At 40.8% G+C, this 23,719-nt stretch overlaps 1 protein-coding gene across 2 annotated transcripts; it reads right to left on the bottom strand.

The window, feature by feature from the left end:
- Nucleotides 1–663: 663 nt before the first annotated feature.
- ZNF470 (zinc finger protein 470) lies at nucleotides 664–13,493 on the bottom strand. 2 transcript variants are annotated; one of them, XM_055370707.2, is made up of 7 exons: nucleotides 12,467–13,006; nucleotides 11,622–11,747; nucleotides 11,042–11,281; nucleotides 10,139–10,230; nucleotides 6,002–6,128; nucleotides 5,789–5,884; nucleotides 664–3,807 (listed from the first exon to the last, which is right to left on the bottom strand). In XM_055370707.2, exons 4-7 carry the CDS (start codon nucleotides 10,196–10,198, stop codon nucleotides 1,937–1,939), a joined length of 2,154 nt encoding a protein of 717 aa, XP_055226682.1. In that variant the 5' UTR covers nucleotides 10,199–10,230; nucleotides 11,042–11,281; nucleotides 11,622–11,747; nucleotides 12,467–13,006; the 3' UTR covers nucleotides 664–1,936. The 2 variants fall into 2 exon arrangements, with proteins under 2 accessions (XP_055226682.1, XP_018871115.1); XM_019015570.4 differs by lacking the exon at nucleotides 11,042–11,281 and having other exon boundaries at nucleotides 12,467–13,493.
- Between the last annotated feature and the right edge of the window lie 10,226 nt (nucleotides 13,494–23,719).

Genomic DNA, 23,719 nt, shown 5'->3' with positions numbered 1-23,719 from the left:
TTGACGGTGGTGATGGTTGCACAACTCCGTGAATGAACTAAAAGCCGTAAGTTGTACACTTTAAGTGGAACTTTGGGGCTCCCTCTTCACTTCTGCTGATGGATACAGAGAGGAGGATATGGGTGTTCTCCAGAATTGCTTTGTCTCAATAAAGCTGTCACTCAAAAAATACCCTTCCACCAGCTTCTAAATCAACATTTATATGAGTGAACATAACTGCCATGATCTCTGTTAAACCATCAATCCTCCCTTCCTCCAACACTCAAAGCATCATAAACAATATCTGCCTTGGGACTATCATAACTATTTTCATTATGCCTTTTGTGTCTCGCAGTTACCTCTAGTTCTTCCCTCATCCTCTAATACCAACATGTTCTGGGGATAGTAAGGTGCCTGATCCAGCACTCCCTAGCTTCTTTTTTATATCATTTCTCTTTATGGGACATATCATATACTTATCACATGGCATGCATTTAATTTTTTCTGTTCTACTAGATCTGTAAGAGCATGTATTTTTGTCCATCTTGTACCTTATTGTATCCCCCAGCACCTAAAAGTGTGTGAAACATTAGCAAATGTTCAATTAGTATTAGTACTACATTCCCAATGTAAACTACATTCCTCATTAAAATCAAAATTCTAGATGATCAGAATCAGCTTCTCAACTAAAAAATATATGGAAATTTTTATTGGAATATCAATGAATTTACAATTTAGGGAGAAATATTTTTATCAGATTTTCTACACAGAGGCATGTCTAGCCTTCCTATTTTTAAATATTTTAAAAATAAGTTTAAGTTGTAACATCTACATTCAGAAACTAACTGCAGTGTACATATTTTTATGTTTTGGCATGTCTTGTCAATCTCATGGAACAAGATGGAAGGTCTTATTGCATTTTATTTTATGCTAGAACAATTTAAATACCACACGAATTGTCTGTGGTACTTGTATAAAGGCCAAAGTATTGAACTACCCTTTTCGGTGTTTCATGGCTATTAATCTATTCAAGTTTTTTTGGCTTGTTACTTTTAGTTTACTACTACCTACCCTGGTTAGTCCTACATTCTACCAAATGCTTTTGTTCTTTGTTTTTCCTTGAGACAGTATCTGGCTCTGCTGCCCAGCTGGAATTGCACTGGTGTGATCATGACTCACTGCAACCTCCACCTCCTGGGCTCAAGCAATCCTCCTGCTTCAGCCTCCTGAGTAGCTAGGACTACAGGTGTGCACCACCACGCCTGGCTAATTTCTGTATTTTTTGTAGAGACAGGGTTTCACCATGTTGCTCAGGTTGGTCTTGAACTCCTGAGCTCAAGCAATCTGCCTGACTCAGCCTCCCAAAGTGCTGGGACTACAAGCATGAGCCACCGCACCCAGCTAAAAGCTTTTGTTATAATTGGCTGATTCTCTCTTCTCAGTGTCAGGTCAAGTGAGAGTTGCTCATCAACAATGTCACAGAGGGAGTGATAAGCCACCATGTTACCTTGTGTACCATAAATCTTTCAATTCTGAGTTTGTTCATCTTTCCTCTCTACCAGGAGAGTAGTCTTCTGTCTGCTCTAAAATCTTAGTCTTGACTTACTGTTTGGTTTACTTGCTGCTTAATATGATAGTTTGTAAGGAAACCTTTACCTTAATGGCTAGCATTTATTTAGCAATAACTATATGCCAGTGCGTGCTAAATCCTTGAAATGGATTAGTTAATATATATTTCAAATCAAGTGTTTTAAATGGGAAAATAACATAAATATGTATTTTTATTTTTAAAAGGTTAGGCTGCCTACAGTGTTAAACATGTAGTTGATAGGAGCAAAAGGGGCAACAGTGATGCTACTGCAGAAATCCAGATGAGATGGTTGCGTCTTGGACTATGATGATGGGACATGTGCTGGAAAAAAGCAGATGGATGCTAGAAGCATTTACAAGATTGAATCTATAGGACTTGGTGGTATGGGAGGGCAGAGGAGAGAATAACTGATGACTCTCCGGTATGAATTCGCTGATGATGAGCAAGATGTACACTCTGCCTGAAGGCTTTTCCACATTCTTTACACTCATAGGGCCTTTCTCCAGTATGAATTCTCTTATGTAGAGTAAGATGGGCAACCTGGCTGAAGGCTTTGCTACATTCCTTACACTCATAAGGTTTCTCTCCTGTATGAATTCTCTGATGCAGAGTAAGGGATTTACGATGGCTAAAGGCTTTCCCACAAACATTACATTCATAAGGTTTCTCACCAGTATGACATCTCTGATGACAAATCAGGGATGCCCTCTGCCTGAATGCCTTCCCACATTCAAGACATTCATACGGTCTTTTGCCAGTGTGGAGTCTCTGATGTTGAACAAGATATGAGCCATCACTAAAGGCCTTCCCACATTCAATACATTCATAAGGCTTCTCACCAGTATGAACTCTCTGGTGCTGAACAAGGTGTGCAATCTGACTGAAGGCCTTACCACATTCCTTACATTCATAAGGTTTCTCCCCAGTGTGTATTTTCTGATGTTGCGCGAGGTGTGCATTCTGGCTGAAGGTTTTGCTGCATTCCTTACATTCATAAGGTTTCTCTCCAGTATGAATTCTCTGATGATGAGCCAGATGCGTGCTCTGCCGGAAAGCTTTCCCACATTCTTTACATTCATAGGGTTTCTCTCCAGTATGAACTCTCTGATGAAGAGTAAGAGACCCACGATGGCTGAAGGCTTTCTCACAGATATTGCATTCATAAGGTTTCTCTCCTGTATGAATTCTCTGATGCACTGTCAGAGATGAGCCATGGCTAAAAGCCTTCCCACACACATTACATTTGTAAGGTCTCTCTCCAGTATGAATTCTCTTATGCTGAATAAGTCCTATGTGATCAGTGAAAGCCTTCCCACAATCAATACAGTCAAAGGGTTTCTCTCCAGTATGATAATATCGCCGATGACGTATAAGAGAAGCATTCTGCCTGAAAGCTTTCCCACAGTCAATACATTCATAAGGTCTTTTCCCAGTGTGAATCCTTCGATGATGAGCTAGGGATGAACAATCACTAAAAGCCTTCCCACATTCAATACATTCATAGGGTTTCTCTCCAGTGTGGACCCTCTGATGTTGAGCAAGGTGTGCAAGCTGGCTGAATGCTTTATTACACTGCTTACACTGATAAGGTTTCTCTCCAGTATGAACTCTCTGGTGTTGAACAAGATGAGCATTCTGGCTGAAGGCTTTCCCACATTCAGTACATTCAAAAGGTTTTTCTCCTGTGTGTATTCTCTGATGTTGAGCAAGGTGGGCACTCTGGCTAAAGGCCTTTCCACATTCAATACATTCATAGGGTTTCTCTCCTGTATGAATTCTTTGGTGAAGAGTAAGGGTTGAGATTTTGCTGAATATTTTCTCACAGTCATTACATTTTAAAAGTTTCTTTTCTCCACGGTCTTGCTTGTGTTTTTTCACAACTGAATGTGTTTTTAAGCTTTTCTTATCTGTATGAAAATTAAATATTCTCTCTTCCATGGGAAAAATCTGTTTTATATAAGATAATGTATTCAGATGAAAAACTGTCCCAGATTTGTTAGAGTGGTCCCTTTTTTCAATAAGAGTATCTATATGAGTGATGGTCTCTTGCCTAAAATGTGTCTTCTGGTTTACAAGCTCCCTCTCAAACAAGTCTTCACATTTCCAGTTTTTCCCTAATGTTGAACATTCAAGGTCATAGCTTTTAAGTCTTTCCATTATTATTGCCGGGGGTAATTTTTCTTCATAAATATCCTGGTTTAAAGATAATGATTTGGTCACCCACACACACTCCAAGTCTGAAAGATATTAAGAAAGCAAATGTCTCCTTTATTAAATGCTAGAATAATGGAAATTTCGAAAATGAAAATGTGATTCACGTAGTTATTGAAACCCGCAAGCAGAGGTACATGTTTTTATGGTTCTTATATAAGATTAGGTGATACAACCATCCTTGAACTGCTGTAATAAATCCTCATTGGCCATGGTATACTATTTCAATATGACCTTTTAAGATTTTGAACCAATATTGACAATTGAGGTTTGTCTCTAATTTCTCTTTTTGGTGCTATTTTGGTAATTTTGGTATCATAGGATATGCTGTATTCATAAACAAAAATGTTTTAAGTTCTCTTTTTATTCTCTACCCCAGAACAATTTAAACAACATTGATGATATTTTTCCTTAAAGAACTATTCGGGGATGTGGCTTCTTTTCTTGGGGGAGGCAGTTCCTATACAACATTCTACATTTCTTTGATGGTAACTTACTTGTTTAAATGTTGTATCTCCTCTTGGTATCAGTTATGGTAACCTACATTATTATATTCTCCTAGAATATCATCTATTTTTTCAAATTATTTTATGGAGAGTTGAGGAAAATAGATTCACATGATTCTTTTAAGTTCTTATGCATGTGTGGTTATTTATAATTATTTTGTTTTTGTGTTTTCTCTCATTTGTCCTTAGTTTATATACTGTGTTGGTTTTCTAATGAAGTATGTACAATACTTTATTTTCAGTAGCGCTACTGTTTCTAATTCATTTATTCCTACTTTTATTTGTAGAAGTATAAATCACTACATATAACTTATCTGGGCTTTCCTTAAATTCATTTTGTTCTTTTTCTAATATTGTGAATCAGATGCTTACTGATTTTCATTATTTCTTATTTATTAATGTACATAGGACCACAAGTAACCCACAATCCTCCTGTTGAAACTGTAAGAACTGAAAGTAGGGCCAGGTGTGGTGGTGCATTCCTGTAGTCCTAGCTACTCAAGAAGCTGTGGTGGGAGTATTGCTTGAGCCCAAAAGTTCAACTCCAGCCTGGGTAACATAGCAAGATCCTGTCTCTAATTTTAAAAAGTAAAAAAAAATAAAATAAAATAAAATGAAGAACTGAAAGTAGGAAAAGTCTACGCTTCAGGCCACAGATTAAACCAGGACCATCTCATTTGAGGTTCATTTTCTTGCAATATATTTCTGTCGTCTCTTATCTAGCTTTCTAAATCAGTAAAACAGCTACAAAGCAAGGCAAGAACATTACAAAAAAAAAAAAAATTGAATAAAATACCCTGGGTCAAAAACCCCAGTGAGCACAATATAAGTGGGGAAATGATGTACACAGGGAAAGAAAGTAATATTCATGAGCTAATTTCTTCATCTTTTGTAAGGGTATCAGAAGACAATGTTTGGAATACCAAGCAGAAAAATTCTAAAAGATCTTAAAATATATAAATACATAAAGGTAACAACTTGTAGAACTAAAAACTTTTCTAATTCAAAGGGTGGGGTGGTATAAAGAAGAGAGTGAGAAAAAACAGACCTAATAAACAACAAAACAAGAATAAATAACACAAGAAATACAAAAAAGAAAAAGGCAGAGGGAAGAAAATAGCTGTAATACATGTTAACTCAATAAACTCACCTTTTAAAGAAAGGAAAATATTTAAACCAGTTCAAAAAACTAAACATCAGCTTGTCTAAAGGATTCAGAAATGTTTGAAGTCAGGGATGATGACAACAATATGGTGCTTGAGTAGAATTAGGTAAACATCAGTAAAACAAGAGCTCAGAAATAGACCCTGGTATGCATAAGAAATCAATAAAGGTAAAGGAGGCAAGTTATACTAGTAGGGAAGAGAATAACCATTCAAAAACTGGTGTTAGAAGAACAAGTTTCAGTTTGGGAGGGAGTTTGAGAGGTGTTTTCCAACACATTTCAGAGACAAGAACATGTTGAGAACAGTTCCTTTATCTCTAGGTATCCTCCACTTACCTGGGCACAGGCCTCTGTTCATCCCTCCTTTTATCACCCAAGGGTCTTTCTCTTGCTCCAGTAAGGAGATCACATCTGGTTTAGAAATGCAAAGACCTGCATGTAAAAAGACATATAAAAATTGCCTATGCTGTGGAAAACTATGGGAAATTCTGATAATGGCATAAAAGACTACTGAGTCATGGGGAGGCAAAAGGAGGAAGATACTCTTACCCACTGAAACTAGGTTCCTGTAGTTTTCTAACATCACCTTCTTGTACAAACTTCTCTGAGCAAGATTCAGCCACTCCCATTCATCTTGGGAAAAGTCTATGGCCACATCTGTGAAAGTCACTGAACCCTAAAATGACACAAATATGATCTTGCTCACTCAGTGTTCACATTCCAATGTAGCTCTAGGGTAAAGTGTTATGCTGTTCTCACTTTGGGATTAAAAACACTATGTATAAGTAACTGCACTAAGGGTCTAAATGATCCGGGTCAGGTAAGTTATTGGACAACTTTTCTGCCTAGTTATGCTGTACATATTAGGAAAAAGAAAAAAATGAGATACTCCTTGCTCTTCAAACATTTGCAATTCTAGGTGGCAAGAATATATTACCAATGAAAAAATGCTGACTACATTCAAAACAGGATATAATCAAGTGCTAATGCAATGCTATTCATGTTAGGAGCTAAATCACTTCTCTACATGGAGAAGCTAAAGAGCTCTGGAACTGTGAGAAAAACTTGTAAGGAAGGATGCTGACCCGATGAACATGACTTCAATCTCCACAATATTTTCTAAGAAATCTTAGTGTTCTTGAGATGTTAAGAGGTATGCCTAAAAAATGAAAGGAAAAAAACACCTAGCTATAGTCTTCTCTTCTGAAATAAAAATATATTTGTATTAGGAGAGAAGAACACATTTGAAAAGTTGTTTTTCATTTTCCTTTTTTATTTACTTCTTTATTTTGTAGAGACAGGGTCTTACTATATTGCCCAGGCTGATCTCAAAGTCCTGGCCTCTCACAATCCTCCCACCTCAGCCTCCCAAAGAGTTGGGATTATAGGCCTGAGCCAACATGCCCAAAAGTTGTTTTTTGATAATCTAATGGGAAATTATCAGGAGAAATAATGTGATGTGAGCACATATCAAGCAACCTGTGTTTTGTTACATGAGCTCCATTTCCTAACCAACCCACAAAGTGATCCACTGGACTGTTACTGGGAGATTTTCATTTTTTTTTATGACTTCACTTATATCAACATCAGACTTTTAAATAAATACCACTTTTGAATAAATCAGAAAAAAGGTCAGATTACTCCAATGAATTTGGTCTGTAGTACTGACTAGCTGGGTGAGGTTGGCCAAATTTAACTTCCCTGTGCCTCAGTTTTCCCATCTGAAAAATGGAAATATAGTACTTGCTTCATGGCAGCACTGTGAAAATTAAATGAAGAAACAGATCTAAAATGCCTGGCATGATGTAATTGCTTAAGAATTGTTGCCTATGATAAGGATGAAGAAGGACAGAAGCAAAAAAACAGAGAGAGAAGAAGAGAAGGCCAAAAAGAACAGGTGAAACATTTCATTTAGTATTTCAATCATAATTCTTACATCTTATTTTACCTAACTGTAGTATGCTACAATAGTTTAGACATGGTCTCTGAATCTAGATTACCTATATTAAAATACTGTTCTGTTTAGTTAAGCTATCAGCTTTGTTTTTAACCATTGAAGATATTTTTATAAACTCAAGAGAACAGTCTATTGTATTTACATATAATATTTCCCATTTCTGTTGCACTTCCTTCACCCTGATGTTCCAAGTTCCCTTCTGGTATAATTTCTATCTGAAGAACTCCCTTTAGTGATTCTTGTAGAATTCTGGCGGTGAATGTTCTTAGTTTTCTTTCCTATGAGTAACTTTATTTTATCTGCATTCCTAAGGGCTACTTTCCCTGGACATAGTATTCTAGGTTGACAGTTCTTCATCATTTTTCTTTGGCTGGTTTTTGAGATTTTTTTGTCTTTAGTTTTCAGCAGTTTGATTATCAACTAGAAGGCTTCTCCTGCAGCTCTTTCTGTCCACATCATTACCCACTTGCAGGTTTTGAGTCTCTTGAAGGTAAACGCACCATGGTCTGGTGGTACTTCAAATCTGGGGCTTTTTCCCCAATCTGCCTGCTACTTTTTTTTTTTTTTTTTTTTTTTTTGAGACAGGGTCTTGTTCTGTTGCCCAGACTGGAGTGCAGTGGTACAATCTTGGCTCACGGCAACCTCTGCCTCCCAGGTTCAAGTGATTCTCATGCCTCAGCCTCTTGAATAGCTGGGATTACAGGCATGCACCACCACACCTGGCTAATTTATATATATATATATATTTTTTTTTTTTTGTAGAGACAGGGTTTCACCATGTTGGCCAGGCTGGTCTTGAACTCCTGGCCTCAAGTAATCCACCCGCCTCAGCCTCCCAAAGTGCTGGGATTACAGGTGTGAGTCACTGTGTCCAGTCTGCCTGCTACTATTTACTTTACAGAGACCTCAGATTGCTGTTCCAGGCATGCTGTCCTGGTTTTACAGCAACTTTCAGTGGGAAAAAGAGTGGAGTGTGCATAGTCCATCTTAACCTTTATGACAAATTCTGCCACTCTTAAAATATTTTCCTCTGGCAACTGACATGAATGCTTTTGTTTAAAATGTCTAAATGCGCTAAGAAACAAGTTATCTTGGTAGTGTATGTTTTGTGGCATTATACCTAAGAAAAGGTGTCATGCTCTGGCCATAAGTTGTTATGCCTATAATAAAAAAAAAAAATTTTGCCAGGCACAGTGGCTCACACCTGGAATACCAGAACTTTGGGAGGCCAAAGCTGGCAGATCACTTGAGGTCAGGAGTTTGAGACTAGCCTGGCCAACATGGTGAAACCCCATCTCTACTTAAAAAAAAAAAAAAAAAAATTAGCCAGGTGTGGTGGCACAGGCCTGTAATCCCAGCTACTTGGGAGGCTGAGGCAGAAGAATCATTTGAACCTGGGAGGTGGAGGTTGCAGTGAGCCAAGATTGCACTACTGCACTCTGGCCTGGGCAACAGAGTGAGACTCCATCTCAAAAAAAAAAAAGACAAAAAAAAAAAAAACAAACTTAACTACTCCATTTTAAAAATTTTAATTTTCTAAGTTTGTAAACCAATTCAATACTTTCTTACAATAAGCAATTTGCTGGTGAAAACTAGATTAGCAGTTTATCTTAATCAGAACATGAACTGTAGCTCTGAAGCTTCTATTGTTGGCCATAAAAATAATAAAATTTAAAATGTTCTAGGGTAGGGTCAGTTTGAGAAACTTTAATCCACAAGGAATGAAAAACTAGGAATTTAGTCGAAGAAAATAATCAGAGATGAGGGCAAAAATTCAACTACAAGAATAATTACTGCAACACTCTATTAATAGCAGATAATTGTCAACAATTTACCTACGGAACAACAAGGGACTGACTAAACAGATTATGGTATTCAACCTAGAAAGAAGAAAGGATGTAAAACATTCCTTGGCATTTTAAGATGTTCACGGCTCCATGGTCAAATGGGGAGAACAAACCTTTGCATACTCTGTTCAGAATGCCATCAATCCCACCTGTGCCTGCACTTCCTCCATTTCATTCAAGGCGTAACTCAGGAATCACTTCCTCTGTGAAGTCACCCCAACCCTTCCTGCCCTCAGCCGTGAGTAGGATGGTGCAGGCTATAGCCTGCTCAAGGATCCCTCACCAAGGAGGCAGGAAGGAGCTAAAATACGGTAGACTTCCTCTTGCCATATTGTGCGGCCTGTTACAGAGCTTCATCAGTAGAGAGGAAGGGGCACTTTTTTTTCTAATTCACCCAAAGACATCATATGGGCTATTAATGGCCCTTCCCAAGTATTCCACTGTGAGTCTACTCTCTGCTTGCAGCACTTCTCACACTGCATAAGTGTTTGCTGCCTTTTCATTTCTCCAGCAGATTATAACCTCTCTGAGAATCAGGACTGAGACTTAGGAACCAGGCATGGAAATTTACTCTGAGGATTGTACTTCTGCTTTGTCAGATGCCTATGAAAAGACTGAGCACAAGGGAAGGGCTCAGACTGGGTCATTTCCTGAATGAAAAATAAACAATGAGCAGGAAGAAGAGAAGGAACCTCTGAGAGGGCACTGGGTTGTGTGAGTCTATCCCTCACTCACAACCCCATCACATTTCAGAAAGGGAAGAAACAGGAAACAGGCCTCAGGGTGGAACTCTTAAGCACAATATTTTCAGAAGAAAACAAGTATTACCAAATCCAGAAAAGCAAAACTATTTTAGTGGGGAGAGGGGGAATACTAACTCACCAGGGACATGGCTTTACAAAGTTTAATTCCTGCCACCTCTACCTCTTCCTGGCTCTTCATTTGGAGAAGAGCTTTACTCTGGGATTGTAGAGCTGGGGAGAAAAAGAGGTAGTGAGAAACCAAGTAGCACTAATAATCAAAGTCTGAAAATGCTTTCTTCCCTTCAGCTTCTTCTGTCCTCACTCACAATCCTCACTCCAACTCCCCCACCCCACAGTCCTGATGCTCTTTGGGAGACTTGAAATGTATAGCTGGGGTTCCCCTCTGCTCTGGGTTTTCAGGATGAGCATAATATCTCTTGACCCCCTCTCCCCATCAGCCACCAATTCATTAACAACAGATTTATTAATACTAGCCTGTGTGTGTGTGTACATTTTTTTTTTCTAAGACAGGGTCTCACTCTGTTGCCCAGGTTGGAGTACAGTGACGTGATCATAACTCACTGTATCTTCAAACTCTGGGCTCAAGGGATCCTCCTGCTTAGGCCTCCTAAGTAGCTAAGACTACAGGCATGTGCCACCATGCCCAGCTAGTTTTTTTACTTTTGATAGAGATGGGGGTCTCACTATATTGCCCAATTGCTCACTATATTGCTTGAGGCCAGGAGGTGTCAACCTCCTGGAGTTAGGTATCTGGTCAACCTCCTGGCCTCAAGCAATCCTCCTGCCTTGGCTTCCCACAGTGCTGGGATTACAAGCATGAGCCACCATGTCTGTGCTGCATATATTAATACTGTCTTTAAATCTCCAAAATCTTCAAACAGAATCGGGTATATTGTCACCATTTTACACAAGAAAGCTCTGGGAAGTCAAGTCTTTTTCATAAGTCACACAAATTTGTAAATAACCTAGTCACCAACCTAGGTCTGGCTGACTCTATCACAAAAGTTATTTGCTCATATACCAGAAAATAACAGAAAATAAGTCCTCTGTGCAGTTGGCCAGGATTTGTGAAGATTCTATAAGACAAATTCCGTGGAGAATTCCATCTTTTCCAGAGAGAGGCATTCCTTTCATTACAACAGAGTCCATGTGACTTGCAGACAACCAAATGAAAAAATCCTCATGAGGCCCAGGATCTCATTTTGTTTTGTGACAAACTACAGTGTTGAAGCAGTCCCTTGACTCCACTGAGCCACGTTTCCTTAATTAGGAAGAGGATAAAGTATCTGAATTAATTCTAGTTTCTTTCATCTAAATTCCACTGCCTTCTCAAATTATCATAATGATGATAAAAATGAACACATTACATGGCAGGGACTATACCAAGTGCTTTACATGTATGAGGTCATTTAATCCTTATGACAGTATTGTGAGGTATATAATATTACCATCTCCATTTTACCTAAGAACTTAGAGTCATAAACTTTTTAAGAAAAAAACCCCAAACCTGCTCAGTGGAGGTTCTGGGATATGAACTATTTAGTTATTTAACCCTTTCAGAGTCAGTTTCTTTAATTGTCAAAAGTGGCTAAGAAACCTACCTGAGGCAGTAGTTGAGGAGACTACATGACAGCCAGTGACTCTGGAGTCAGCCTGTTCTGGATCTGAATCCCGGTTCTTCCACTTGCTAGTGATTACTTATCCTCTCTATGCTTCTGTGTCTTCATCTGTAAAAAAGAGGTAAGGTAGTTCCTACTTCATAATGTTGTGAAGTTTGGTGCTGATACTCCCAAAAGGTCTTAGAACTGTGTCTGGCACATAATAAACACTCATTAAACATTAGCTATTACTATAGCATGCAGGAAGCTAAACAAGCACAGAACAATATGGCTAAAAATAGCCCTTCTTCCCCCTTTCTCTTTATTGGAGTGGGAGGCCAGAGGGGAGGGAGAGAAGCCCAAGGAATGGGGATATCTTCCATTATTGACTAGAACGTGATTACGCCATAGAAAGGCTGGAATGCCTCGGCATTTCTGGGTGAAGCTGTGAATCTCGCCTTCTTCCCAAATCCTACAGTGAAGAGGGGACAAGGCTCTGACGGGTAAAAATCTAAATGCTGAGCTATTCCTTCAACAGCAGCAGAGTAGCCAGAAGTAATGCTATAATGGGTAATATTACGGGTAGTGTTCTCTCCCCTGGGCCCTTAGTGATATACCAAGGACCTGAGTCAGGTTATCTGGTTAGGTGTCTCTGGCCAAGTCAAGGTCCCTCCCAAACTAAACCCAGCTCCACTCTGACCCAAGGTGACCCTCCAAATCTTTCGACTTCCAGGTCCACTAGCCTTAGAAACGGGGGACATCCTCCTCCAGCACCTGAACCCCGAAAGACAGCACCCAAAACCTCAATGTCCACTCCGGCAGCCGCATCCGTCATCTGTCACTCTTACCTGTGTACTCAGTCCCCATGGTCTTCGCTCCTCGCTGTCCTGTGGACATGGAGCCCTGTCCTGGGCTCTGCCCCTTCCAGATAGGGCTGACAGGAAATGCTTCAGCCGAGGCTGCCCCGCCCGGGCAACTTCCCCGGGCTCTAGGACTTTGCCCACACTGGGCTCTATGCAGTCGATACAGGAGAGAACGGGGTAAGCCTCCTCCGGCCGGGTTTCCTGCTCTTGGCCACTTAAAGTGCTTCACTCATTCCAACACACACCGCCTTCCGCACGCCGCCGGGACATGCACGCAGGCGCAGATTCGCGGCCACGCACCGGACAGTCACATACCGGGCCGCCATCCCCTCGCGCGCTCGCCCCTCAGCGCAGCACCGCACGCTCACCACGTATGGGCACTCACAGCCACCAGGCCACACGCGCACGCTCACGCCCGCCGCCCACACAGGAACCAGGACACCGCCCCCGCCGCTCCCCAATCCAGCCTCTGCCGCTGCCCCGCCCAGACCTCCCTTCTCCTCAGCAACCGGCGGGGCGTGCACTCGCCCGGCTTTGGGTCCTTTCCGGAAGTGGGCGTGTCCTCCGCCGCAATAGCCCCTGGGAAGTGTAGTCCCGAACGGAGGCGGCGTTCAGAAATTGGGCGCTGGCTTTGCCAGGAGCGGCTCCTCTCCAAGCCTGGCGATCACTGCGCTGTGTCCCCTTTGGGGACTCTCCTGGTCCTCCTGGTTGGATTAGGAGGCCTCTCAGCCCGGAGTCTGGGTCGCCGAAGTACAGGCCCCTTCACTGAAGCGACCCACGGCGCAGGGGTTTCTGGAAGCCATCGCCAGGCTCCGAGTGTTCAGATGCAGCTGCCAGGCTCAGGACGCAGAGAACTGGCTTCCAGCTCGCAGGAGCGGCTGTCCGTGGTGGGTAGGGTCGCAGGCGTGGGGTGTGCAGGAGCAGTGGGACAGCACTGAAACGCAGTCGGTAAGGCGTAGCGGCTACCCTCTGGAGAGGAAAACCATGACAGGGCGGGGCTTGGGGCGCGGGCGGGGCCTACGCGATAGAAAAGTGAGGAGATTGGGATTTGTCTGCTTTGCACACTTGTGACTTTCTGATGGTGCGCGTGTAGAACCTGTTTTATTTCATGCCTACTAGTTACTGCTCTCTGATATACGGTACGCCCCTCACCTCCCCACACCCCATTTTATCTCTCCCTGCTAGAAGGAGGGTTCCAAGAAGGCACACAGCTTCCGTCCTGTTCAGGGTTATATTCTCAGTGACTAAAACAGCACATAGTAGGTGCTTAGTTTTTTATTTTTATTTTATCTTTTAGGAAATCACGAAATCTAGCATTGCCAGTCTCACCATGACACAACATGTTATGGGCTGAATATGTCCTCCCAAAATTAATATGGTGAAACCCTAACCCCTAGTGTGATGACGTTAGGAGGTGGGACTTTGGGGAGGTAACTGGTTTTAGATTAGGTCATAAGGGTGATACCCTTATGATGGGGTCAGTGCACTTATTACAAAAGAGGAAGGAGGGGTCTCCATGTTTACACAACCACCAAGAAAAGGCCATGTGAGGACACAGCAGGATGTAACCCATTTGCAAGCCAACAGGGCCCTCACCAAGAACTGAATGTGCCAGCACTTTAACTTCCCAGCCTCCAGAATTGTGAAAAATAAAGTCTCTTAGTCAAGTCACTTAGTCTATGATGTTTTGTTATAGCAGCCCCAGCTGACCAAGACACAGCATCATAGATACTGGCTCACCAGAAATTAACTCACCCTCCCAGTCACACTCAATCACTCAAGGCCACACAGTGACATCCAGACTGGACTCTCCTGGATCCAATTTATGTCAGACATCATAAACAACATAATAAAGCCAAGTCTAGCTGTGAAGATACTTTAACTATGAAACAGCAAATATCATCTTAGAGCTTGTAACGTTTGTGGTTATTTGAGTTGGATAAAAATGATAATATTCTCATTTTAGCTCTGGCATATAAAGAGCCCGGAAGCCTTCATTCCCATCCTCACAACAAAATCATTCAACAAACTGAAAATCAACTTTTCTTAGATCCATCAGAGAACTGAAGATAGAAAGGTAACTGACACCCCAAAATCCTGAGAAAGAAAAATACATAAAATTACAGCCAAGATTAGCTTACTTGAAGCAGAAGCCACTGGCGCTATAAACTGGTAAAAACTTTTATTTTTTATAATTTTGATGAATTGCTGGAGGCTTAGTGTGGGCTAACTTGTGAGTTAAAAACTCCTAGGGACCTAATCTTAGATGGGCCCCCACACTTTCATGAATTTTACCTCCAGAAACCCTATCAAATTCTCTCAGTGAAGAATGGGGAAAAATCTCAGGTTTTTGGGCAAGGGGAGGAGAAAAGTAAGCACCGCATTCTCCATAATAAACACCTTCACTCCAAGAAAAACTACTTACTAGAGTCTTGTTGGACCTTGGGGAGAGGCAATTGGCCAGCTCCAGTCCCTCTATAGCCTGTCTGTCTCAGTAAGGCAGGATTTTTGAAAGGCTAAGAAGTGCTTCTGAAGATCACAGTCCAAGGCCTCAAGCCCACTAGAAAAATAGTATTTAATAATAAGATTATAGAATGCTTCCCTCCCCACTGTACCTCACTGCCACACTAATGGGGCTCTGGTCAATAACAGTAGATTACAACAGAGAAAACTGCAAGGCACAGACTCTATTTAAGAAGGAGTTTTTAGGGAAGCCCACAGAAGGAGACACATCTTGGAAAAAGTAGACAACATGCAAGAACAGATGGGTAATGTAAGCAGAGAGATGCAAACTGTAAGAAGGAATCAAAAGGAAATCCTAGCAATTGAAAACGATTGTAACAGACATGAAGATTACCTTTAGTGAGCCCCTCAGTAGACTAAGACACTCTGAGAAATGAATGGGTGAGCTTGAAGATATGTTAATAGAAATTTCCCAAACTGAAATACAAAGAGGAAAAAAAAAAGAATGAAAAAAGAAAAAGAACAGAATATCCAAGAACCATGGGACAATTACAGAAGGTGAAATATATGCGTAACTGGAATACCAGGAGGGGAAGAGAGAAAGGAGAGAAAATATTTGAATAATGACTGAGAATTTTCTAAAATTAATGACAGGACACCAGGCCAGTGTGGTGGCTCATGCCTGTGATACATACCAGCACTTTGGGGGGCCAAAGTGGGAGGATTGCTTGAGCCCAGGAGATTGAGACCAGCCTGGGCAACATAGTGAGACCCCATCTTTAAAAAAATACAAAAATTAGCGGGGTGTGGTGCTGTGTAATTGTAGTCCCAGCTACTCGAGAAGCTGAGGTGGGAGGATCGCTTGAGCAAGCCATTATCCTGCCACTGCACTCCCTCCTGGGCAACAAAGCAAGACCTTGTCTCTAAAAGCAAGAAAACAAACACCAAACCACAGATCTAGAAAGATCAGAGAACACAAAGCATTATCACAAGTCACCTTTTGACATTATCACCAGCACTATTCAGTCCTTTTAATTTCTTTCAATCCTTTTTGTTTCAGATTAAATAATTTCTATCTATATTCAACTTCATTAACTATTCTGCCACCTCAAATTTCCTGTTAAACCTATCCAGTGGATTTTTACTTTCAAACATTGTATTTCTTAGTTTTAGAATTCCCATTTTCAAATTGATTTACTCATTTGCTGAAATTCCCATCTGCTCAGCCATTAATAGCATTTTCCTTTATGTCATTCAGAATAATTATAATAGGGGCTTTATCATTCTTGTTTGCTAATTCCAGTGTTTAAGGATTTGTATTGCTTTCTTCTCTTGAATGTGGCTTATGTTTTCACATATCTAATAATTCTTACTCTATGAGTAACACACTGTAGAGACTGTTGTCTCTACAGACAAAAAGTCTGTCTGAATTTTGTTTTTAGTAGGCAGTTCACTGTGTTGAACTCAATCTCCAACTCTTGTCTCACTGAGACAGGTAATGCTAAAGCCTTTGTTGGGATGCTTGGAGTTTGTCCAATACTTGTATAGAAAAGGGACTGTCCAGAAATTTTGGGTCTTAAGTGCTGGTGAAGGCTAAAAGGATAGTGAGAAATACTCCATTAAAAACTGGAGGAAAGAGGGTCCTTGTTATGTAATGGCAGAAAGTTTAGCAGCCTGTTATTTGCAGCTAATGCAGGAAGAAGAACTGGGTGACGTAGCTAAGATTTTCAAGGAATGTGCTGAATGTCCTGTTGCTGTTGTTTTCTTGCTGCTTACAGAAACATACAAAAGAAGAGATATAAATTGAGGGAATAACTGTTAACAAAGAGGACATGAGGATTTTGAAAATTCTTAGCCTCTGTAGGTGGCAAACAATGCCAAAAACAAGAAAGGGCTTCCAAGCAAAAATGAAATCCAAGTTACTGCTAGGAAAACTGGTCTAGATAAAAACTAAGGGCATGGCTGTAAAATCCAGAACCTCAGAAAGACCAAAGCTGGTATCTCAGAGTACTATTTAACCACCCAAAAGCTCTATAAAGAGATTAAGGCGACCTGACAGACACTCTTATTCAAATAATTAGGCCTCTAAGAAGCTTATCTCAAAGAGATTTGTGGCTGTGGCTTTTGTCTTGTGCAGTGAACCCCAATGAGGTTCTCATGAAGCCCACAACATTTTCAGAAGATTCAGCAGAAACTCTGCCAACTGGAGTGAGAGGGACAGAGACAGCACAAAATGAAGAGACACCACTAGATTCCTAAAACTCTAGTAAGCAAGCTAAGAAAGCTATTGATAGCATTTGGAGAGATACCTAATGTTAAATGACGAGTTACTGGGTGCAGCACACCAATATGGCACATGTATACATATGTAACTAACCTGCACGTTGTGCACATATACCCTAAAACTTAAAGTGTAATAAAAAAAAAAAAAAGCTATTGAACTGCAAATGCATTGCAGGAAAAAAGTATTCAGAGGGCAGAACCAAGAGTTCAGATGGTGGATAATTATCCCAGGCCATGTGACCTAATAAAGGAATTTCCAAACATTTGTCTGGTTAGATTTCAGAATTGCTATGGAGCAGTGATTCCACTGTATTGGTTAGGGGTGGTGGAGGAGGGGAGACAGATAACTTGTTCTTTATTTTCTTTAAGTCTAAAGGTCTGCAGATCAATACCCATACTTAAGAAAGCATATCTTATGGGCTTCATTAGCACCTGTACCTGTGTTAGATGACAAGATTATTGACTTTGAGGTGATCCTGTAATGAGGTGAGACTCTGAGAGGGGCCTTGGAAGGGGTGAGTGTATTCTGCATCTGGAAGGTACATGAATCACTGGGAGGTGGGGACGGAGGAAGACTGTAGTGGACAGCCATTACGATGTCTCTCAAAGTTCCCCACCTCCTCTTACTCAAACTATTTTGTAATCCCCTCCCCTTGAAGGTAGGCTAAACCTAGTGACTCCTAATTAACCAAATACAAAGATGAGGGGATATCACTTCTAATATTAGGTTACAAAAGGACTTCATCTTCTATCTTGGACATCCTCTCCTGCTCACTCACTTTTCAAGGAAGCCACTTGCCATACTGTAAGCTGCCCTACAGAGAGGCCCACATGGAAAGGAACCAACATGTCCAGCCACAGCCTGTAGGGAACTGAGTCCTGCCCACTTACTTGAGCTTGAAAGCTGATTATCCTCTAACAAAATCTTCAGATGACTGCAGCACTGGCCAACAGCTAAGACTGTAGCCATCTGAGAGACCTTGAGCCAGAGGCACCCAACTAAGCTGTGCCTAGATTCCTTCCCCAAAGAAATTGAGGTAATGAGCGTCTATCTGTTTTCAGCCACTAAGGTTTGGGGATAATTTGTTACAACAACAGGCAACTAACAGGCCATCACAGTTCCTACTCTATGACTCAGGGAAAATAGGAATTCTATCATTAGTCAAAAGTATTATATTGATTACAATTATAGTAGCTGCTATTACAATTGAAATCCAAATATCATTACCTTAACACAATATAAGTTTATTTCTCACTCATATAATAATCCATTGCTGGTGTTCCTTGATGACTGGGGAGCTTTCCTCCAAATAGTGGTTTAGGGACACAGAGTTCTATCTTTCAGCTTTGCCATTCCATATGATTAAGATTCTACTTCCGTCTGGACAGAACATCCTTTTCTTAAAAACCAAGCCCTGAGTGGCATATTGCTTCTGTTCACACCACACTGAAGAAAATTCATCTGATAGACAAAACTGGAAGCAAAGGTGCCTGGGCAGACACATCCCAGGATCAATTCCAGACAATAGAAAAGAACACAAACTTTTGGTGGTCATCTAGTCACATCTCATATCATAGATATCATTAATAAATGCACACCCAGGACCTGGAAAAATAGCCACAGTATGCATTTGTGGTCTCAATAGACCTTGTTCTAAGCTACGCTTGTATAAGAATTCTTCCATAAGCCCTCACTCTGCATAAATGCAAGTCTTTTTCGAATTCCCATGGAATTGTTCATAGAAATTTTAATTACAGTCATTCAGGAGTACACAGTCATTCAGACTCCTGAATGACCCAGTCCTGTGCCACTGATTTAAGTCAATGTGAGATTTGGATGCCATGCCATGGAGTGTTTTTAATTAAAATAAAACCTTAGTGCAGTTTCAATGCTGGGGATCAATTATTAATTACAGTGGAAATATCAGAAATCAGAACACTCTTAGAGTTCTGAGGTTTGTTAGAACCTTTTTACTTTCTTCTCATAGTTAATGATTGCCTTATAATCCAGCCACTACACATGCCACAGTTCTACACAAATCGGATACCCTTTTCAAATGTAATCACTCATGAAAAGTCTCTGCACCTAAAGGTGGAGATATAGGGACATTTTTCAGTGCTTCTTTCATGTCAAAGGAATATGGAAAGGCTATTGGGCCCTGATGGGAACTTGCAGATGAGTGAAGGGCATGGACATAAATGATCCAATCCAGCATTATAAACTTCTGAATTCTTTCAGTCCATATATATTACGCAAAGTAATTTCTAACCCTGAAAATACATTTGCAACAATGTTCCCTAGATTTTTGATGTTACAATTAATGAAGGAAATTAAATATTTCTGGGTGAGATTAATCTCTTTCCTAACTTTCTGTATTTCAAACTACAGGTCATACTAAGCTCTGATTTTGGTTACCAGCCAAGCAATAATGGTGACCATGTGAGAAAAGGGACAATCAAGTTTTCAGTCACAGGCTGGGTATGGTGTCTCACACCTGTAATCCCAGCACTTCAGAAGGCCGAGGCAGGCAGATCACTTGAGTCCAGGAGTTCAAGACCAGCCTGGGCAACATGGCACAACTATCCACAAAAAATTTAAAAATTCTGGGTGTGGTGGCACACGCCTGTAGTCCCAGCTACTCGAAGAGGCTGAGGTGGGAGGAACGCTGGAGGCCAGGAGATCAAGGCGGCAGCAAGCCATGATTACATCACTGCTCTCCAGCTTGGGGGATAGCAAGACTCTGAGAAAGAAAAGAAAAGAAAAGAAGAAAGGCAGGGGAAAGGAAAGGGAAAGAAGAAGGAAGGAAGGAAGGTTTGTTTCCAGTCACAGGGGAAGCATGGAGAGTAGAATCAGTGGGGAGGTTGCTTAAGGGTTGATAGGGAGAGTCAAAGTTTTCTAAGATCCTTGAATCCTTCTTGTTAGTCTCATTCCAATAATCCAAATTCCAGTATTTCCCTAATTGCTTAACAGAAGTGACAAGGTTGTGAATTCAGTGTGGGGAAAAGAGAGATCAGACTGTTACTGTGTCTATGTAGAAAGAAGTAGACATAAGAGACTCCATTTTGTTCTGTACTAAGAAAAATTCTGCCTTGAGATGCTGTTAATCTGTAACTCTACCCCCAACCCTGTGCTGCCAGATACACGTGCTGTGTCGACTCAAGGTTTAATGGATTTAGGGCTATGCAGGATATGCTTTGTTAAACAAGTGCTTGAAGGCAGCATGCTTGTTAAAAGTCATCACCACTCCCTAATCTCAAGTGCCCAGGGACACAAAACACTGCAGAAGGCTGCAGGGACCTCTGCCTAGGAAAGCCAGGTATTGTCCAAGGTTTCTCCCCATGTGATAGTCTGAAATATGGCCTTGTGGGAAGGGAAAGACCTGACCGTCCCCGAGCCCGACACCGGTAAAGGGTCTGTGCTGAGGAGGATTAGTAAAAGAGGAAGACCTCTTTGTAGTTGAGATAAGAGGAAGGCATCTGTCTCCTGCTCCTCCCTGGGGAATGGAATGTCTCCGTGTAAAACCCAATTGTATGTTCCATCTACTGAGATAGGAGAAAACAGCCTTAAGGCTGGGGGTGAGACATGCTGGCGGCAATACTGCTGTTTAATGCACCAGATATGTTTGTGTATGTGCATATCAAAGCACAGCACATTTTCTAACCTTGTTTATGACACAGAGACATTTGTTCACGTTTTCCTGCTGACCCTCTCCCCACTATTACCCTATTGTCCTGCCACATCCCCCTCTCTGAGATGGTAGAGATAATGATCAATAAATACTGAGGGAACTCAGAGACCGGTGCAGGCATGGGTCCTCCGTATGCTGAGCGCTGGTCCCCTGGGCCCACTTTTCTTTCTCTATACTTTGTCTCTGTGTCTCTTTCTTTTCTCAGTCTCTCGTCCCACCCAAGGAAAAACGCCCACAGGTGTGGAGGGGCAGGCCACCCCTTCATTCAGTAAGCATCATTGTTGAGCAAATAACTGCATCTACTGCTGCCTTTGATTTTTAGCAAATACAGCCCCATGCTTAAAAAATACAGCCCCATGCTTAAAAGGAGTATGAGATTCTTCCCAACACAGACATACAGGTACTGATTCAATTCCTTAAGGCCAGAATTTCAAGTAGCCTTGAAATTTTAATTACCCAATTTCATTATAAACAGGTATCATATATACTTTTGGGAGTAGTATTCCTCAATACCTTTGTTTTTGGTAGGAGCTATCCAGCCCCTAGTGCACAATGGGCTTAGGATCCTGCTATATCATGAATATCCTTTCACAGCACAAAATAGGATTAGGAATTCATCTGTGCTTTGATCTGTCTCACTGGACATCCATTTTGAATACTCTGCTTCTCTACAGTCTAGTAATCGTTCTGTAGTATAAATTTCTGTATTGGCTAGCTCTCTTTGCTTGAGAACCAAAGAACTTGACTCTGTCTTAAAATGAGAAATATTAGAATACCAGGTAGTTCACGGATTCAAAGAATTTAACTCAAAACCAAGATGTGAGAAAGCAGGAATCATCTCAATGGATCTCAGTGACAGGTGGAGGAATCCTTAGGTTGCTGCCAAAGGATGACTTAATTCAAACGAATTCCAGCCTAGGAGTCATATGCCACATACTTCACAGCAGGTATAATAAAGGTCCCACCAATCAAAATGAATATTGACTAAAACAAAACATCCATTCTGGCCATACTGGTTCATAAAGCTGAATATTGGCCCTGTTCCTATCCCTGTGTCTCTAATCAAAATACAGAGAATGAATCTGGTTGGCTTAATTGGAGCATGTGTCACTGACAGTTCATCAGAACAATACAGAATGAAGAAAGGGAAAGTGCCTGCAAAATGCTAGGAAAAGTCTGTGTTAAAGACAAAACCAGATTTCAACATATATACTGAGGCTGCATGTGTTTGTATGTACATACACACATATATATTCAGTATTAATTTTGACTCTATGACTAGGTCATTTTACCTGTAAGGTTCTGTAAACCACATATTTCATTAAATATGTTGTAGACGCCACTCCATAGAAGTATATGCAGAGCTTAACTGCTTTCTACTAATCGTACAACACAGTACTGAATAACTACAATTTAATCAATCCACTTGGCAGGGCGCTGAATTCTTATTTGTCATAACTGAAACAATTCTACAGGAAAACAATATTTATATCTACCTATTTATTCCAATGGGATAAAATTCCTAGATCTGGAATTACTGTTTGAAAAAAATTCACGTTTATAATGTTGATAGGTCATGCCATCCAAGGAGATAGGGGACGAAGTTACACTGCTAATAATGATCAAGTACCTGTTTTCCCACACTAATACCATTACTGGATATTATCCAAATTTTATATTGTAATCTACCTAAGAGCCAGGAAAATGTGGTTTCATTCATATTCTTCTGATTAATGAGGTTAAGAATTTAAAGAATTTTCTTTATCCATTTGGATTCTTCAGGGTGATTTGCCTATCAGTCTGCTTGGCCAGTTGTTCCCCACTGCTCTGTATATGTAACAGCATTCTGTTATTTTCTATAAGTTGTATACATTTCTCTTCAACTGTCTTTTACAAGTTTTTGGTGCCTTTCACCATGCTGAAGTTTTAGATCGTTGCATAGCCCAACTTGTTCTTGATTTCTTTATGGCTTCTAGGACTCCATGTCCTACTTGATAATAGGTTCCTTTTTTCTACATTTGCCTCTAACATGTTATTTTATGATTAGATATGTCAAATATGATAGTCATATTTCTCTGTAAGGTGTAAATGTGCTTCTAACTTTTTTCTTGGAGAGGCTGGATAACCAATTGTCAAAACATAATTTCCCAGATATTGAAATAATAGTGCCATTATATACTAAAATCTCATAGGCAAAGAAATCTATTTCAAAAATTTTGGGGAAGGGTGAGGCAGGAGAATCACTTGAGGCAAGGAGCCCAAGACCAGCCTGGGCAACAAAGCGAAACACAGTCTCTACAAAAAAAATATTTTAAGGTTACAGTGAGCTAGGATCTTAGCACTGCACTCCAGCCTGGATGATAGAGTGAGGCCTCCATCTCTTAAAAAAAAAAAAAATTATTGGCCGGGCGTGGTGGCTCATGCCTGTAATCCCAGCACTTTGGGAGGCCAAGGTGGGTGGATCACGAGGTCAGGAGTTCAAGACCAGCCTGGCCAAGATGGTGAAACCCCAACTCTACTAAAAATACAAAAATTAGCCAGGCGTGGTGGCAGGTGCCTGTAATTCCAGCTACTCGGGAGGCTGAGGCAGAGAATTGCTTGAACCTGGGAGGCGGAGGTTGCAGTGAGCCGGGATCACACCACTGCACTTCAGCCTGGGCAACAGAGTGAGACTCCATCTCAAAAAAAAAAACAAAAAACTTCTTGCAATTTTTGCCTAATTATGCTTCCCTGTTACCGTCAAAATAAATATATCTTACTGGGACTGAATTATAATTTACAAACATTTGAACAATATTGAGTA

This window comes from Gorilla gorilla, chromosome 20 (assembly GCF_029281585.2).
Source record: "Gorilla gorilla gorilla isolate KB3781 chromosome 20, NHGRI_mGorGor1-v2.1_pri, whole genome shotgun sequence".
Lineage (NCBI taxonomy): Eukaryota > Metazoa > Chordata > Mammalia > Primates > Hominidae > Gorilla > Gorilla gorilla.
The sequence above is the reverse complement of the archived record's forward strand: the minus strand, read 5'-3'. Positions and strand labels throughout refer to the sequence as shown.

What these genes read in the sequence shown, in the direction of transcription:
- ZNF470 (XM_019015570.4), bottom strand. Translation starts at nt 10,198, where the DNA reads ATGAAGAGCCAGGAAGAGGTAGAGGTGGCAGGAATTAAACTTTGTAAA. An exon ending in TTTGTAAAGCCATGTCCCTG is followed by an intron (nt 6,129 to 10,138) that starts GTGAGTTAGTAT and finishes GTGTCATTTTAG; the next exon opens with GGTTCAGTGACTTTCACAGA. An exon ending in CAGGAACCTAGTTTCAGTGG is followed by an intron (nt 5,885 to 6,001) that starts GTAAGAGTATCT and finishes TTTTACATGCAG; the next exon opens with GTCTTTGCATTTCTAAACCA.